This window comes from Ursus maritimus, unplaced genomic scaffold (genome assembly GCF_017311325.1).
Source record: "Ursus maritimus isolate PB19 unplaced genomic scaffold, ASM1731132v1 scaffold_7, whole genome shotgun sequence".
Lineage (NCBI taxonomy): Eukaryota > Metazoa > Chordata > Mammalia > Carnivora > Ursidae > Ursus > Ursus maritimus.
This window is the reverse complement of record NW_024426885.1, coordinates 19,940,584-19,959,185: the sequence shown is the minus strand read 5'-3', so window position 1 is coordinate 19,959,185 and position 18,602 is coordinate 19,940,584. Positions and strand designations below refer to the sequence as shown.

The following is an 18,602-nucleotide window of genomic DNA, read 5'->3' as shown; positions in this document are numbered from 1 at the left end:
GCCTGGGCATCTGGAATCTTAAAAAGCAAATACACGATAGAAGCCAATGTATTTTCTGTCAAGATCATTAATTTTCTTATAGAATTCGGCTTCTACATGGGCACATTCTGACTTAAGGATTTCGATGGCACTGACCGGGTGTTCATAGCAATGACTATAGTATGTATCAACATTATCAGTCACGGACTTCATCAATAAAGTCAACAGAACCAATGGCAAGCACAAAATCCTCAATTACAAACTGAAAACCATCAAAGGCGAAATGGAACTGGTCAAAGGCATCCTCTGGCTCCTGGGCACCAGAACCTGCCTCGTCACCGCCACATTCTGGCCTTCATCACCAACTCCTGCCTCATCGTCACTTTCTTCCTCTTGACTGGACTTACTCCACTACAGTGGCATTTCACACTTCCCTAAACAATGCCACCTGCCATCACCACTGCCCCTGCTCCCTTCTCCTCCTCCTCCACGCCCTTCGCATTTGGTTGGCGTCCTGGGTCAGATGCAGCCACTTCTTTGTCACCATATCAGACCCAAAGAAAGAACTCCCAATAACACAACCCACAGTTAGGACATGGTAAGCGGCAGCCACAGCAAAGGTGAGGAAGACAGTGATGGGCAGCAGCCAAAGCGATGGGCTGTGGCCATGGAAGTAGCTTCCACTGAGGTGGTGACAATGCACAAAGGTGACTGGGGCAGCTGTAGCCACAGGCACAAGAGGCCGTGAAAGTGACTGAAGGGGTGAGCAGCTAGCTGAGGAGGGGACAAAGCTGGTACAAGTACAAGAAGCAGCCAAGACAGAGATGAGAGTCTTACGCAGACCAAACAGGTTACTATGTACAAAGCACTCAGGGGGCGCCTGGGTGGCTCAGTCGTTAAGCGTCTGCCTTCGGCTCAGGGCATGATCCCAGAGTCCTGGGACTGAGCCCCACATCAGGCTCCCTGCTCCACTAGGAGCCTGCTTCTTCCTCTCCCACTCCCCCTGCTTGTGTTCCCGCTCTTGCTGGTTGTCTCTTTCTCGGTCAAATAAATAAATAAAATCTTAAAAAAAAAAAGCCCTCAGAAGCAGTGCCTGGCACGTAGTACATGTTATGTGTGTGCAATTCACAGAGTTAGATACACAATTAACTAACCCTGAAAGCCAAGTGATAAACAGTGCAACAGGTATATATGTTGCTTCTCCTTAAGACAGGGACATGTCATCCACATTCCTGAATCCCAGGATCTAGCCCACCACCTAACACTTACATATGCTCACTCAAAGATGGCTGAGGGAATGCCCCAACTTCATGTCATGATCTTTTCAGACTCAATAGAATCAACAGTAATGAATCCTCAGCGAAAGAAGAGAGCTAGGATATCAGACCACGCCGTATTACAGCACCTGCTCATTCCACATTCCATTACTTTCAGAAATTTAGAAGCAGCCAAGAGTTAATCAGGGTGTGCAGGGAAGTAGGAAGCCAAGAGCAACAAGCCTAGTCCATGATGTAACATTAGCCCATACGCTGCCAGGTATTTTTAAATCATGCTTTAAAGAGAATGACTCATTTCAAAGTCTCTTGCATATGTGGGCCCGCTTTTAGAAGTAAGTTCCGAAACCTTCAGCATTTATCATAAACAAAACTTTCCACTGCTTAGAAGTACATGAAAAGCACACCGTATTTACCTCACTGGGTGGGTAGGAGAATTCAACTTGAAACAACACGTGTGAAAGCACCATGCACAGCACCTGGTACATTATAAAAGCTCAAGAAATATTATTTGAACCTGGATCTGCAGCACCAGCTGGGTTTCCTACACGCCTTGTTATAAGAATAGAAGGGGCTAGTTTACTCCAATTTCAGCATCTTAACACACGCATAGATGCCAGGCTGCTCCTCCAGCATCAACAGCTTCAGAGGCAGTGGTCTGCTTCTCTCACTGCTGAGCGAGGACCAAGGGCTTTACATACATTCATGGTTAATTCTCAACATAACCCTCCCAAGGGAGGTTTCAGTATTCCCATTTTACAGATAAAGGAACAAGAGTTAAATACTCGCCCTAGTCAACTGGATTATCAGGCACCAGGACCTAATATCTATCCAACTCCCAAGTCTATGCTCTATTATACCATATCATCTAGAGGACGTGAGAGAGGCTCTCTTAAAGTATTCTAAGACCGAGGGAATCAAAACAAGTGGATTCCAATTTCCAGTTGGGATCTGCAACCTCAGACAACTGATGTCCCCTGAACCTCTATTTCTTCATACAAACTAAAGAGAAGTTCTCTTTAAACCGTACATTTGATAATTCTATTACTGTTTCCCTTTCCTTACTTTGTTTTCCCCTTCCTTCTTCCTTCTTGCTCTCCTCCCTCCTAATATGGCCCAAAATATGTTGGATATATTTATCTATATTTTTAAAGAAACGGGGCCTCGCTGCATGCAATTACAGCATTGCTCTGCCAAAGAGAGACCAGTCGTGGTTTATGAACTTCAGGTAATCAATTTTTGCAGTCGACTAAAAGGAAATGCTCTGGTTCTCCTGGGTGGCCCACAGAAAAGCACTAGCTTTCAAGGGATAGAAATATAGTAATACACCACTTTTCAGAATTCAGGTTTCTGGCAACCCAACAACACAACTAACCAGTTCTGGCAAGAGAGCATGGTTCCAGAAATTTTTCCCAAAAAGACTTTCCTGAATGCATAATTTATACAGCAGAGTAATAGACTATAAACTTTTGTTTCAAAATCTTATGACAAAAATTGAAAGCCAATCTCTAAGGTAGTCAATAAAAGTTTACATTGGAGATGGGGAAAACCAGAATTGGGCTTTTGGGACAGGGGGGTGAGAAGGAGGAGAGAGAGACTCTTAAGCCTGGAGTCTGACGCAGGGCTCAATCTCACAAGCCTGAGATCATGACTTGAGCCAAAATCAAGAGTGGGAAACTCAACCAACTGAGCCGCCCAGGCACCCCTAGACCCTAGAATAGGGCATCTTCTATAATAACCTATCTCCTCCTCTACTACCACCGCCCAATCCCCAGAAATAGGAAATGTAAACATTATAATTCTCTAACTTACTACCTTAAAAAAGTGGTAAATATATAAATAGTAACCAACTACCTAGAACCCAAAGAACAAAATGGTTTTTAATTTCCAGATATATGTCCCCTTCGTCCCAGCCATGAACAATTATTCATCCTTTACCTTCTCTTCTCTCCCAACTTAGGGTTAGGGTACAGGGACCTAAAATTCTTTTGAGACATTCCATCTAATTAATAAGCAAAATATTACCTGTTTCCACACCTGCGTCTCCTGACTGTGTCACCTCGTTAGGCTCAATTATTCTTAAATTTTTCAGCTGAAAATCCTGGTGATTCGCCCTTAAGAAGAGAAAGAACAGGATATTGCAGACTTTGACCATAGGAAACGTGGCAAGGCTTAGTTAGAGAGGATATCTACTTGACTTAGCAATTTTCCTTCGTGACTCAGAAGGACTCTCACCCCAGTATCATAATGAAATAAGTAAAAGTTTCAGATAAAACAAACTTAAAGCTGAAACAGCACCATGGTAGGCAAACATTCTCAGATCTAACCTCTAATTCTTGAATTCTCTTCAGCTATGTCTAATCTCCTGTCTAACTAGTCTAAAAAGATTTTATTTGCAATGACTTTATTTTTCATATGTATAAATTCTTTTTGGTTCTTTTTAAATTTGCCTGCTCTTTCTTCATGACATCCCATAGAAACTATGGTTTCTATTCCTTCTCTTAGCTTTAATTATTTGGGGCCCTTATTTTAGAATTCATTTCAGACTCTCCATTAGGTGGTCTTGGGATAGTAATTTTCAAGTTTGCTGGGTCTGCTGGCTCCCCCTCAGTAAGTTATTCCTTATATGTTTTGTAATCTTTTATTAAGAGCTTATCTTCAGTAGACACTACTTTATGTATGAAAATTAGACATGTCCTGCATTATACAGGCACTACTGTCACTGCTGTTTGCTTATAAGACTAATTTCCACTTTACTTTCTTAGATAGGAGATTTACCCACAAGTCTCCTATCCCCATACAGTGATAGTCTGATGCCCTGAACCCCAGGTGTGAAGACCTATAGATTCTGATAACCTCCCCAGGCTCAGCTTACCAGCTACCATTCAAGCTTTAAGTTCCCCTACATTTCTGGCATGCGAGGATTTCTCTCTTTCAAGTCCATTCGGTCAACAAATACTCATTGAGACTCTTCTATAATCCAGGTCATACTGTAGACACAACAGTGAACAAAATAGACAACATCTCTGATCTCAGGAGGTTTACAAGGGTGTGGGGTAGGGGCTGGAGGATGCTGAAAAGAGGATGATCCAGGAAGAGCAGCAACAGATACAAAACAAGAATATGGTCTGTCGGGAAGTATATGTTCTATTAAGAAAAGTAAAGCAGGGCAAGAGGAAGAGTGTCAGAGAGGTAAGGTGAAAGGTGATTTTATATGGGGTTGCTAGGCAAAGTATCTTTGATAACAGATGATATTTTAGCAGAGTCCTAAAAAAAAAAGTGAGGGATCAAGCCATGTGAATGTCTAAGAAAAGAATGTTCTAGAAAAGGGGAATTGTAAGTGCAAAGGCCCTAAGGCATCATCAGAGAAAGCCTGGTATACATCAGAGAAAGCCAGGAGGCCAGTGTGGTTGCGTGTGCTGGCAGGTAGGGCGGTACATGATTAGGAGACAAGATCAGAGAGGCAACAAGGAGCCTGTTACAGGTTATACAAAGGGCTTGGATTTTATTCAATTATGAACTTAAAAGTAATTCTGTTATAATTTTACCACATTTTTATGTGTTAGTAGAGGGAGAAGAGCCTGCAATTAGCTCAGTCTACTACACACAGAACCAGAAGACCAGACATTTTCACCAATCACTCCAGGCCTGTTCTCTGATGGACAATTTAATTTTGTTGGACAGAATGGGATGTTCTTTATTGAGGGAATCATACATTTTTTCATTAAAAAGTAAGACATATCAATATTTCTTATAAATATAAGTGCAAATATCTTCAAGAAAATACTAGCAAAACTGAATCCAGTAACATCAAAAAGGATCACACACCATCACCAAATGGGATTTATCCCAAGAATGCAAGACTGGTTCAACATACAAAAATTAATGTAAGACACAATTATCAACAGAATAAAGAATAAAAACTACATGATCACCTCAACAGACAGAGAAAAAGCATTTTGACAAAATCCAACACCTCTTCATGATAAAAGTACTCCATAAACCAGAAGAAGAGAGATTCCCCAACCTGATCAAGAATACTACAAAAATCCCCAGCTAACATCATCTTTAATGTTAAAAGGCTGAGTGTTTTCCCCCTAAGATCAAAAACGAGACAGAGATGTCCAATCTTGCTACTTCAGTCAACATCGTACTGGAGGTTCTATCCAGGGCTATTAGGCAAAAATTGAAATAGAAAGCATCTAGATTAGAAAAGAAGTGAAATTATCTCTACTTGCAAAGGGCATTATCTTCAAAATAGAAAATCCTAAAGAATCTACACAAAAAAAATTAGAACAAACAAGCTCAACAAGGCCGCAGGATACAAAATCAATATACAATAATAAATTGTTTTCCTATATACTTAAAATTAACAATCCAAAAATGAAATTAAGAAAAGTTCATTTATAATAGCATCAAAAGAATAAGTACCTAGGAATAAATTTAACAAAATAGATGCAAAACTTATACTCAGAAAACTACAAAACATTGTTGAAAGAAATTAAAGGAACCTAAATAAATGGAAAGACATTCCATGCTCATGGATTGGAAGACTCAATATTGTTAAAATGGCAATACTCCCCAAAATAATCTAGAGGCAATCCCTATCAAATTTCAACTCGCTTGTATATGCAAAAATTGACAAGCAGATCCTAAAATTCATATGAAAATGCAATCCAGAACAGCCAAATCAATCTTGAAAAGGAACAAAGTTGGAGGATTCATCCTTCCCGATGTCAAAACTAATAAAACTACAGTAATCAAGATAGTGTTGATAGTAGCATGAGGACAGACTTATAGATCAATGAAACAGAATTAGTTCAGAAATAAACTCTCACATCTATTGTCAATTTTGGACAATGGTGCCAAAATTACTCAATGGAGAAAAAAATAAATAGCCTCTTCAACAAATAATGCTGGGACAACTGGATATCCACATGCAAAAGAATGAAGTTGAACCTTTACCCTCAGACCATATATAAAAATTAACTCAAATGGATCGTAAACATAAATGTTTTCTTAGAAGAATAGACATAAATCTGCCTGATCTTGGAATGGGCAATGATTTCCTAGATATGACATCAGAAGCATAAGCAACCAAAGAAAAGAGATACACTGGACTTCACTGAAGACTTCTGTACTTCAAAGGATACCACCAAAGTGAAAAGACAACCAATAAAATGAGAGAAAATATTTGCAACTCATATCTGATAAGAGTCGAACACCCAGAGTATATAAAGAACTATTACAACTCAACAATAAAAAGACCACCCAGTTTTAAAATGGTCAAGGGCATCTGAATAGACATTTCTGAATAGACATTTCTTCAAAGAAGATATACGAATGGCCAATGAGCACATGAAAGGATTTTCAACATCTTTATCCACTAGGGAAATGCAAATCAAAACCAAAATGAGATATAATTTCACATCCACTAGGAAAGTTATAAAAAAAAAAAACAGACAATAACAAGTATGGGTAAGGATGTGGAAAAACTGGAACCGTCAAACATTGCTGGTGGGAACATAAAGTGACGTAGTGACTTTGGAAAACAGTCCACTGTTCCTCAAAACGTTAAATAAAGAATTATCCTATCCAATTCCACTAGGTATGGGAAATTGAAAACATTAAATCCACATAAAAACTTGTATACAAATGTTCATAGCATATTCATAATATCCAAAAAGCAGAAACAACCCAAATGCCCATCTACTGATGAACAGATAAATAAGTGGTCTATCCATACAATGGAATATTATGTCAATAAAAAGGAATCAAATAATGAGAACATGCTACAACATAGTAAACTTGGAAAACACTTTATGCTAAGTGAAAAAAGCCAGTCACAGAGAACCATATATTGTATGAATCTACATGCAATGTCCAGAAGAGGCAAATCCATAGACAGAAAGTAACTGGCCATTGCCCTGAGCTACAGCGAAGCTGGGGGAAATGAGGCGTGCCTGCTAACGTGTACAGGGTTTCTTTTGGCAGGGGGATAAAGATGTTTTAAAATCGATGGTGATGATTGTACAACTCTTGCGAGTATTCTATAAGCCACTGAAATGTATGTTTTAAAAAGATGAATTATGTGGTACATGAATTAAATCTCAATAAAGGTGTTATAACATTTTACAAAGTAAGAAACCTCTTTTTTTTTGGACAGAGATCCATGTAACATAGTCACCTGATTTCCCTTGACTTCATATACCTGTTGACAAGATGGTGAGCCAAGGAAGTCGGTTTGTGTACATTTGGAGTTGACTGGTCCCAGTGAAGTGACTAATTAGGACACAGGCAAGAGAGCTGGAGGGAAATTATTCAGAAGTAGCTCTATTCATTCTCTTTACAAGAGAACAAAGATAACTTGCCACAGGCCACATACCTCCGCTGCAAAGCGGAAACAAGAAATCAAGTCAAGAAATCAAGTCTGACCCTGATGCTCATGGGGGAATTTGAATTCAAGCTCTCTCCCTTAGCATCACTACCTCTACCTTCCTGTCAGGATCAAAGGGGCCATGAAGCAGCTCAACATTACAGTTGTTCTGCTCCTGTCCTACCCTGGTCACTGCAGAATCCAAGATCCAGCCACCCTTCACTTACGTGAACAGACACATTCTCAGGCTCAGTTGAAGCAGGGCTACCATTTAAATGTTAGAGCTACAATGTACCTCAGGGACCATCCAACTCAGCTCCCTCCTCTAGACAAACAGAAACAGAGATCAAACAACTTGCTGGAAGCCTCACAGCTGGTTGGTGACAGAGGTAGCCTAGAACTACAGTCCAGGCCTCCCAACTGCCAGCACAGTGCTTCTCTCCTTCCCAGGACTTCTTCAGCCTACACCTTCTCAACATCACCATGTGCCATGTGCCATGGGCCATGTGCCAGGAGGTGGGTAAGGGGAAAGAAGCAGAGAACTCCCTGTTCAATCTGTGCATAAGATGGGAAGGGTACATCTTCTCTCTCTTTCTAAAGAAATCCAGGGCTGTTGCTTATCATCCCCCACACCCTGGTCCATGATGAAAATCATACACATCTATCACTCAGGATGGGGCAAAACAAGGACCAAGTTGCTCAATCACACCTCAGGAGTTCAGATAAAGGTAGACTGAAACAAGTTTTAGGGTGCAGTAGTGGGAAATGTGGTCTTTTCCCACCCCAAATCCATCCCTCCCTCTTTTGGTCAAAGCACAATGGTTTCCATCCGAAACTGTCCCGTCTCCATTTTCAGTCCACGAACTTGGGATGAATCTCATCCCCTCACCCACCAAGTTCTGGGCCCCAGGCCTGGATAATCTATCCCTGTGGCCACAACTGATTCAGGAATAAACATAAGGTCAAGTCAGCCCACTGGAAATCAGATCTGGGATTTGTGCTCCATTAGGAAAGAGGGCTCTATTTCTGCTGGGGTTGCCAGCACAGAATGGTCATACCTCCCAGAAGGAAAGTCTGCCTCAGAACGAAGTCAATACTTAAGAAATCAGAGCCAAGAGATGCAAAAAAGAGGCCAAGTCTGATGCCAGTGTTGGTCTCCTGGACTCAGCTGCACTAGAAGCCAGATCAACCCCTTTTTACCTAAGTCAATTTTACCTGAACTACAAGAACTTGTTTACACTGAAGAGCACTTAAATTCTGCCACTAGGGGAAGGGCCTGGGGCAAATGGCCTTTCTCAGCCCTCTGTTGCCTTTTGTGTGCAGTAAGGAAGCTCTGCCAGCTGACACCGAAAGACCCTTCTGCCCCCAAAATATTGTGATTCTATAAATCTAATCTCGGTCCTCAAAGCTATTTATGTGCCTAGGACCTAATTCATCACTAGCCACTTGCCTAACCCCATTGCCAGCACTTAACATAGGTGCAACTCCTACCACACCAGGTTTGCCACACCTCCCCACATCCTTCCACAGGATAGGTCTGGTTCTCCACTCATCCCCAACGTGACAAAGCAAGGCCAAGGCCAGGTCAAGGTCAGCTTGGGGTCTGTCCACTCACAATCAGAAGTACAAGCCATGGTCTGTGTTCAGCAAGTGAGCCTGACCATGCTGCCAAATTTATTCATTTAAATCTCAACCAGGCTGAGGATGGCTGATCCCTGATCCCGTGTGGATCGCCAGGGATTTTGGTTTCCAGTCTTTGTGATCTCCGAACATTTCTGTCTCCCACTTTGTTAGCTGCTGTAATAAGTATACCCTAGTTGTGGGGGGAGTATAGGCTGAAATGTGTTTGAGACCAGGAGATTATCCTTCCCACCTCCCTGTCCCCAGGGAGAGCCCAGGGCAGGTTACTGGTGGGATCTTTCTAGAGATTATGCCAAAGTATTCCCTTACCCAACCTCTGAAACCATGTGGGTGGGGATGGGCCCGCGCTTGCCTATCTTCCTGGCAATGGTAGATCAATAAGGCGAATTGCTGGTGCATTGTCAGGGTTATAATCTCAAAATTACACTCCACGGGAAAAGGGGCGACGGCAGGGGCTCACCCACTTCTCCGGCCACCCGGAGGCGCCTGGAGGGGCCAACTTCCTGCAACAGCGGGGGCCTTCCTGCCAGGCCAGGGGGAGAGGTGAAACACGGCCACCGCCCCTCGCGCTGAACGCCGAAGCTCCGCAGGCACACACGTCCGGGGGCCGAGATCCGACTGCCAGAGGGTGCCCGCCGCCCTCCTGAAACGAACCGGAACTTGCCCGGCTGCATGGCCCCCTCCCCTTGCTCCCACTCGGGGGGCTCCCGCAAGCCGGCGCCCTCTCCAGACTGTGATGGGCCGCCTGCCGCTTCTCCCCTTCTCGTTCCTGTCCTCCGGGGTGCAACATGCGCGTCCGGGCCCCGGGGATCGCGCACTGCCCAGACGCCGGCTCCCCGGCAGAGTCCCTCACCTTACTCGCGGTGCCTTTCTGGAGGCTGCCATTCGGCGGTGACGTGCCCCGGCCCACGTCAGGGGAGCGCAGACCAGCTGATCACCCTGGGAAGAGCAGGAAGGAGCGAGGGCTGCGCGCACGCTGCTGGCGCGCGAGGCGAGCGGCCACGCCCCTTTCTGTGGCGTGCGCTCTCGCCGCGGCCCCGCCCACCCGCAGGCCCCGCCCACCAGCCTGGAGCTCCCCCAGTCCCGTCTGGGACGCGGGAAGCTGGAGGCGGGTCTACGTTTCCACCCCAACAGGCTTTGCCTCTTTCTCTGCAGCCAGTTAAGGGGTGGAGGCCATGCCGCGGCGCATCATTTCTGTTTATTTTTCTCACTGTTCCCCAAAGAGAAAAAAGAGGGGCTTTGCCGGCTGAAAGGGCTGTGACGCGAAGAGCTGCCCTCCAGGGAGGTTCCGGCCTTTAGCAGCGCAGAGAGGAGAGAGACGAGCCAGTTCTGATAGTACTTCAGCAGGGCCTCACTTCCTGAGGCTTCAGAGATGTCCCCCAAAATCACTTCCCCAGGCAACGTCAAAACCCAGCTGGCCACTCCACTTGGAGAGCTAACAAGCCCTTCAAACTTAACATGTCTGAACCGCGCTCCTGGCCCAAAGCATCAAAACAAAACAAAAAACTGTGCTCCACCAGTCTTGGCCATCTCAGTCAGTGGCTACTCCATTCTTTCGGGATGCTCAGGCCAAAATCTTGGAGTCATACCTGCCCTCTTCGTTCAAACACCACATCCACTCGGTCAGAAAATGGTGTTGACCTGTTTTTAAAATGAATCCCTAATCCGTCCCCTGTCACCACAGCCACCTGTCCCTGCTCTGGTCTGGCGCACTTGTGTGATTGATTTCACTGGCCTCCCTACTGCCACCGGCACCTGCACATTCTAGCCTAAACATTGAAGCCAGGTCAATCCTTTGAAGTCTGAGGTCATGTTGCTACTCTGCTTAGCACTTTCTGATGGTTCCTCATGTCACTCAAGCCAAAAGCTCTAGTTGATCTGCCCCTAACCTCACTTCCTTCTATTCTCACCTTGCTCACTGTACTCCAGCTAAACTAGCCTCCTTGCTACCCTTGAGAAAACTAGGCACACTGGTGCCCCAGGGCCTTTGGACTTGCTCTTCTCCCAAATATTAGGGCTCTCTTCCTCACCTTTCTCTCACCTTGCCTTTGAGTCTTTGCTTACATATATCACCTTCTCTCTTTCAAAAAAAAAAAAGAAAAGATTCTATTTATGTATTTGAGAGAGAGAGAGAGAACGAGCAGGGAGAGGGGCAGAGGGAGAAGCAGACTCTCAGCTGAGTGGGGAGCCTGTTGCCAGGCTTGATTCCAAGACCCTGAGATTATGACCTTAGCTGAAGGCAGATGCTTAACCAACTGTGCCCCCATGCACCTTATATACCACCTTCTCAAAGAAACCTTCTCTGACCACCCTACTTAAAATGCAACCCCACTAACCACTCCTAATCCCCCTTACCCTACTGTATTTTTTTCCATAATGCATATCACCTTTTACTATGATAAAAATTTAATTGTGTGTATTGTATTCTATCACCTCTTATACACACATACACACACACATACACACACACACACACACACACAAAATAACCATCAGTGCAGGGATTGTGTCTGTGTTGTTTAATGATGAACTATTCCTGCCACGTAGTAGGTTCTCATTACATATTTTCTGTGTGCACGAATGCCCCTAGAATGTGCAGTCCTCAAGGGTAAGTGTCCCTGGCGCTTCGAACAGCACCTCTCACAGAGTCAGCACCTAGGAAATACTTACTAAGTGAAAGTAACCAGTAAAAGTGAAAGTTTTTAAAGGTGATCTACACTTCTTGCTTTGACCTTGGCGAAGGCCTTAATACACCTTATCAAATAGGTCCTGCAGCTTGTAAGAACTTGAAGTTCTGGTTGTTATTCAATAAGCATTTAGACAAGCTGAATTAGGCCCTGTAGAAAAAGTCTGAAAGAACTAAAAGATGTGGCGCCTTGGAAAGCAGCAGACGGCTGTTCCATATCCCCAAATTTATAGAGCCAAAAAGAGAGAGATTGTAAATAAAATGACTGGTTCCAGCCCACATCTGATAGATGGTGGGAAAGATCAAGCTGTAAGAGAAAGAAGGAAATGTCAGAGAGACAGATAAGTGGGACGTAAAAGAAACAGGTGTTTCGTAATCATACTGCCTAGGAGGAGCGTGCTCAGAATTTACAGCATCTGGCTTTAGCAGAAAAAGAGAATACTTTGTGTTCCCTGGACTGGATTTGAATTCCGGTTTGCTGTCTAACAAGGCACCCCTCCCCCCTCTTTTTTTTTTTTTTAAGATTTTATTTATTTATTTGACAGAGAGAGAGACAGCCAGCAAGAGAGGGAACACAAGCAGGGGGAGTGGGAGAGGAAGAAGCAGCCTCCCAGTTAGCAGCATCGAGCCCGATGTGGGGCTCGATCTCAGGACCCCGGGATCATGCCCTGAGCCAAAGGCAGACTCTCAAGGACTGAGCCACCCAGGCGCCCCACCCCTCCCCCCTCTTAAGCTTCTTTTGGGACAAACTCAAAGAGAAGTTGTTGAGCCAAATTATCACAAAAAGTGAGAACACGGGGGTTATGTCAGGCTCTTCTGAGTCTTGGGTCCTCACATGTCTAAAGAGGTGGAACAGTCACTAACATTTACTGAGCACTATGTGCCGAGCCCACAACAACCCAATGAGTAGGGGGCCGTTATCCTCATTTTACTGAGGTTTGCAGAGGTTAAGTCACTTGCCCAAAGTCCCCAAGCTAGGCAGTGGTGCGGCGCCGTGGGGTACATCCACGCAGCAGAATGGATTCCTAGCCCTCGAACCCTTAAACACAAAGGGACCCTAAAGGTCACCTCATCCAACCTGCTAGTCCACACACCGGAAGGAGAGAAGTAGCCAGACTCATCATTCAAACTCAGACTGCATGGGCCTTACATGTAGCCAGAAGCATGAAGTGTGTAAAAACACATTGCAGGTTGAATTGTGCCCCCCACATACACAATTCATATTTTGAAGCCCCAACCCCCAGTACCTCAAAATGTGATCGGCAGTATTTGAAAATAGAACAATTGCAGGTATAATTATTAAGATGAGGTCATACCGAAGTCCTGGACCCCTAATCCAATATGACTGGTATCCTTAGAAAAAGGGGAAACTCGGACGCAGACACAACACCATGTGACGATGCAGGCAGACTTCAGGGTGATGCATCTATAAGCCAAAGATTGCCAGCAAACCAGCGGAAGCTGAGAGAGAGGCACGGAACAGGTTCTCCTTCACGATCCTCAGAAGGGACCAACTCCACCTTGATTGGACTTCCAGCCTCCAGAACTGTGAGAAAATAAATTTCTGTTTAAGCCATCCAGTTTGTGGTACTTTGTGACAAAAGCCCCAGGAAACAATACAAAATGAGTTCTAAATGTTCAAGTGTATGAATTGTGGGACTGATTTTGGCCACATAATACTCACCCATTCTCCTTCCAGTAACCATCCTTCTATTTCCTTCAGAAGACCCATCCTTTTCCTCCTTTCCTCACCCCTTCATTCTCAATCTCTGTTATTCCGGTGAAATACTTGGATTCCAGGGGTCTTTTTATCACCTGGGCATAAGCTGCAGTGAAGACACAGAGATTGCTATGGGGCTAGGGCAACTCAGTTTTCATGGTGAGTGCTGGAACAGAACTGTTCTCCTCTGCCAGGCAAACACCTGCATGCCTGTTCTCTGAAACCGCTTGCTCTACATGCGACATGTGAGTAGCACCAAAGCAGCAGAAGGCAGAGCTAAGCAGAGGAAGAGAAGCAGAAACGTCATAACGTTCTTTGAGCCCTGAATCCTGCCATGCCTGAAACCAAATCTCCCGGTGCACTTTTCAAGTGTCAGCCAAAAAATTTCCCTTTGTGTTTAAGTCAGTTTGACATGGGTTTTTTGCCACTTGCAATTGAAAGATTCCTCCCTGAATCATTTAAGTAAGTTACATTCCATCCGAATAACAACTCAATGTTATGCATGAAGTAGATAGAATTTTATTAATATTGGTAATTAATCATGAACTAAGAAATGGAAAAAGTCGATTACAAAACAATGTAATATCCATTTTTATAATTATATGTATACATGTATAGCTACTAATATAGATACATTTTTTCAAATAAGAGAAGAATGATCCACAACATACTAACAATGCTTATCTTGAAGTGGCAGAATTAGGGTGATCTTAATTTTGCTCTGCTTCTTTATTTGGAGATTGGTTTTGTCACTTTTTAAAAACTCAAAATACTACCCATTTCTCTGACTCTTTCTCCTTTAAAGACAGAATGAAAGACCTGTTTCATTCTCCAGATCTGAGCACCACAAGCAGAGTAGCTCTCCGATATTCAACTTAATAACTGGTTGATGGCCTGACCATTGATGGGGGAAAGGGAGCAACATCCGTTTTGATAAACCCCCAGATGAAAGGATTGAAAAAATAAAAATTCTTGTTGGCTATCAAACAAAATCACAATTTCAGAGGAGGGTTTTAACCTTTTCAAACATTTCAATTTGTTCTAATAAAATTGATAGCTATAGAACCAGTGATGAGCAAGGCTCTCATAAATTGTTACAATATGGCCTTATTTTTTGTAAAGTTAACCAAAAGATAGGCTTGTGGTTACACCCTAGAAAGGAATGGAAGAAGAAAAGCCAACTTTTGGGATTGTAGAGTCTGCCAAAACAATGTACTGTAAATTAAGGGTGGGAGAATGCATTTGGCTCAGCTCACAATCTACTCACCCTTTGTATTCATTGAAAACTGAACTCAGACCTTTTGATATCTGAGTTCTATTTACTCTTGGCAAAGTTCAGTTCTTTGGTTCAAATGAAAAAAAAAAATTTTTTTTAACTTAAAGAGACCCAAAGAATTTCTTGGACATCAAATGGTTCTTGCACAAACAACACAATGATGAGCTAAGTGTAAATGAATCGGGAATATACAGAGTAAGTGACTGAAACATGCAGACCTCCCCGTGATATAAGAATAGAGGCTCAGGGAAGCATAATGTCTGTCTCTTCCTTTAAGGAGGATTCCTTTTTACCATATTTTATCCTTTTCTCAAGAAGTCTTTGAGGTGCCTTTGGAAAATGTGGGAAAAGGATGAGAGTATATCCAGCTGTTCCTGATGTTGACTTTTCACAATCCCTTCCTGGCTCTGCCTCGAAATCTGGGCTTTGGATAGAAACAGCATGGCCTAGAGGTAAAGGTCAAGAGACAAGTTGTGGCTCTGCCACTAAATAGGCATGTGACTTTAGAACTGGCAGGTCATCCTCTTCTCTGGTTTCCTAGGAATTTGGGTTTGACCAACCCGGTCCAGACCTGCTATGCAGTTGATCAAGTTCTAATCAAAAGACTTCAAGTTGGCAGCCTGGCAGATGTTCTGCATGGCTTTCACTATAGTCATTTTTCATAACAGTTTTATTGGGATATAATTCACTCTCCATACAATTTACCCATTTAAAGTATGTAAATCAATGGCTTTTAGTATATTCAATTTTAGAACATTTTCATCACCCTTGGCATTTATTTCCCATTTCCCTTGGCATTTACTTCCCATTTCCCTCCATCCTTTCTACTCTAGGCAACCACTAATCTACTTTCTATAGATTTGCCTTTTCTGGACATGCCATATAAATGTGATCTTACAGTATATGGTCTTTTGTAACTGGCCTCTTTCATTGAGCGTAATGTTTTCAAGGTTTATCCATGTTGTAGTATGTGCTTGATTCCTTTTTACTGCCAAATAATATCCCATGTAATATTTATCCATTCAACAGTTGACGGACATTTGTGTTGTTTCCGCTTTTGGATATTGTGAATAATGCTGCTATGAACATTCAGGCACAAGTTTTTGTGTGGACATGCTTTCATTTCTCTTGAGTAGATATGTAGGCCTAGAAATGATGAGTCATATGGTCACTCTATGTTTCATCTTTCGAGGAAATGCTAAATTGTTCTCCAAAGTGGCTCCACCATTGCATGTGCCCACCGGCAACTATGAGGGTTCCAATTTCTCCACATCCTAATCAAACTTGCTGTTATCTTTCTTTTTTATTTTAGTCATCCATTATAGTAGATACAAAATGGTATCTTGTGGTTTTGATTTGCATTTCCTGATAGCTAATGATGTTGAGCTTTTTTTCATGTGCTTATTGGCCATTTGCATATCTCCGCTGGAGAAATAGCTATTTAGATCCTTTGCCCATTTTAAAATTGGGTTGTTTTTTCAGTATTGAGTTGTAAGCATTCCTTATATATTCTAAATACAAGTCCCTCATCAGATATATGATTTGCAAATATTTTCTACCATTTCGTGGGTTGTTGCATTTTTAAATTCTAGTTAGATAGCAACATTTAAAAAAGGAAGGGTTTGCTATTTAAAAATCCCTATCTTCAGCTTCTTTTGAAAAACCAGAAGATTGGTTTGGCAACACTGGCCCTTCCTTCTCTGCAACACAAGCAGCATGAACAGAGCAGGGCTTCTCCCTCAAGATGGGACAGTAGGCTGTCCCATTTGACCATGTAGGCTCTTCTGTTACCTGCCAGACCCCTATGGACATCCCAGTTTGTGACTTCTAGAGAAGTGTGGCCTGGATTTCAACTCCACTGAAATTGTCCTTGCAGTTGAGTTAAATCAACAACATCTTGCCGGGATGTTTCACCTCTGGCACTTAAACACGGAATGCCCCAAACTTAGCACCAACCAAGTCCTTCACTCTTCCTGTTTAGTGATTTGGAGTTTGCAAGGTATGGGGCAACTCACTAGGGCTTGGCAAGGTCTGCAGAATTTCGGCAGCCCTGTTGGTACTTATGTCATGAGTGTCCCTTGCCATAATGCATCCTCATTATTAACTCAAACAAGCCAAACTCAAACAAATGGAATTGAAAAACAGAGGAGCTGTCTGCCTGAGCTTCAAAACACTGCATAAAAATATCAGGAAAACAATTTCAGGCTTAGGACCATAGCCAAGAGTAAAAATCACAATTTCTGATTGTTAAACATCCCTTCCTCTAACCACAATTTGCCTGCTAAAAGCAGCTCCTTCTCAGAATAAAATGAAGAGCTCTAAAAATATATATTAGTAACTTAACCTAGTCTATAACATTCTTTTCTTCTGTTTCTTATGAACCTTTGTTTAAATTTCTATTCATATGTCCCTTCATTTAAATCTTTTTATCCTTACTATTCTTTTTCTAAACAGCTTCATTGATATATAATTCACATACCGTATATTTCACTCATTTAAAGTACACAAGTAAGTGGTTTTTAGCATATTCAAAGAGTTGTGCAACCATCACCACAATCTAATTCAAAACATTTCATCCTCCCTAAAAAAAAAACCCATATTTTTTAGTATCATTCCTCATTTCCCCCATTCTCCCCAGCCTTACAAAATCACTAATTTGTTTTCTGTCTCTATAGGGTTGCCTCTTCTGAGCATTCCATATAAATGAAATTATATAATACGTCACCTTTTGTGTCCAGTTTCTTTCATTTAGCATAATGTTTTCAAGGTTCATCTGTGTTGTAGCCTGTATCAGTGTCTCAGTCCTTTTTATGGCAGAACAGTATTCCATTGTATGGATAGGCCACATTTTATTTATCCATTAAAATGAATATTTGGGATATATAAGGAATTCATACGATCAATGGCAAAAAGAAATAATCCAATTTATAAATGCTCAAAGGACCTGAATAAATATTTTTCCAAAGAAACCATACAAATGGCCAACAAGTTTATGAAAAGGTGCTCAACATCACTAACCATCAGGGAAATGCAAATCAGAACCACAATGAGATATCACCCCACACCTGTTAGAATGGCTATTACAAAAAGACAAGAAATAACAAGTGTTGGGGAGAATGTAGAGAGAAGGAAACCCTTCTGCATTGTTGATGGGAATATAAAATGATACAGTTATGGAAAATAGTATGGAGATTCTTCAAAACATCAAAATAGAACTACCATATGATTCAGCAATCCCACTTCTGGGCATATATCCAAAAATCACCATCTTGATAAGATATCTGCACTCCCACATTCATTGCAGCATTATTCACCATAGCCAAGACATGGAAACAACCTAAGGGTCCATCAACAGATGATGGAAAAAGAAAGTGTAATAATATATACACAAAGGAATATTATTCTGCGTTAAAAAAAGAAAGAAATCCTCCATTTGAGAAAACATGGATGAACCTGGAGGACATTATGCTAAGTGAAATAAGCCAGACACAAAAAGACAATTATTGCATGATCTCACTCACATGTGAATTCTAAAAAAAAAAAAAAAAATTTGCACTCATAGTAACAGAGTAGAATGGTGGTTACCAGAGGCTAGTTGGGGATTGAGAGTAAGGGGGAAAGAGGTAATATTGATCAAAGGATACAAACTT

General features: G+C 42.3%; 1 protein-coding gene across 3 annotated transcripts in view; it reads right to left on the bottom strand.

The window, feature by feature from the left end:
* XPNPEP1 (X-prolyl aminopeptidase 1) overlaps nt 1-10,245 on the bottom strand; it is a 51,458-nt gene extending 41,213 nt beyond the window's left edge. For 2 of the 3 annotated variants that reach the window (XM_008684275.2, XM_008684280.2), the window contains exons 1-2: nt 10,124-10,245; nt 3,279-3,367 (exon numbers count right to left, since the gene is read on the bottom strand). In XM_008684275.2, the coding sequence (XP_008682497.2) occupies nt 3,279-3,367; nt 10,124-10,155 (121 nt within the window). In that variant the 5' untranslated portion in view covers nt 10,156-10,245. The remainder of the gene's footprint in view (nt 1-3,278; nt 3,368-10,123) is intronic. The other variant, XM_040624265.1, reaches the window with a different exon arrangement.
* Nucleotides 10,246-18,602: the final 8,357 nt, after the last annotated feature.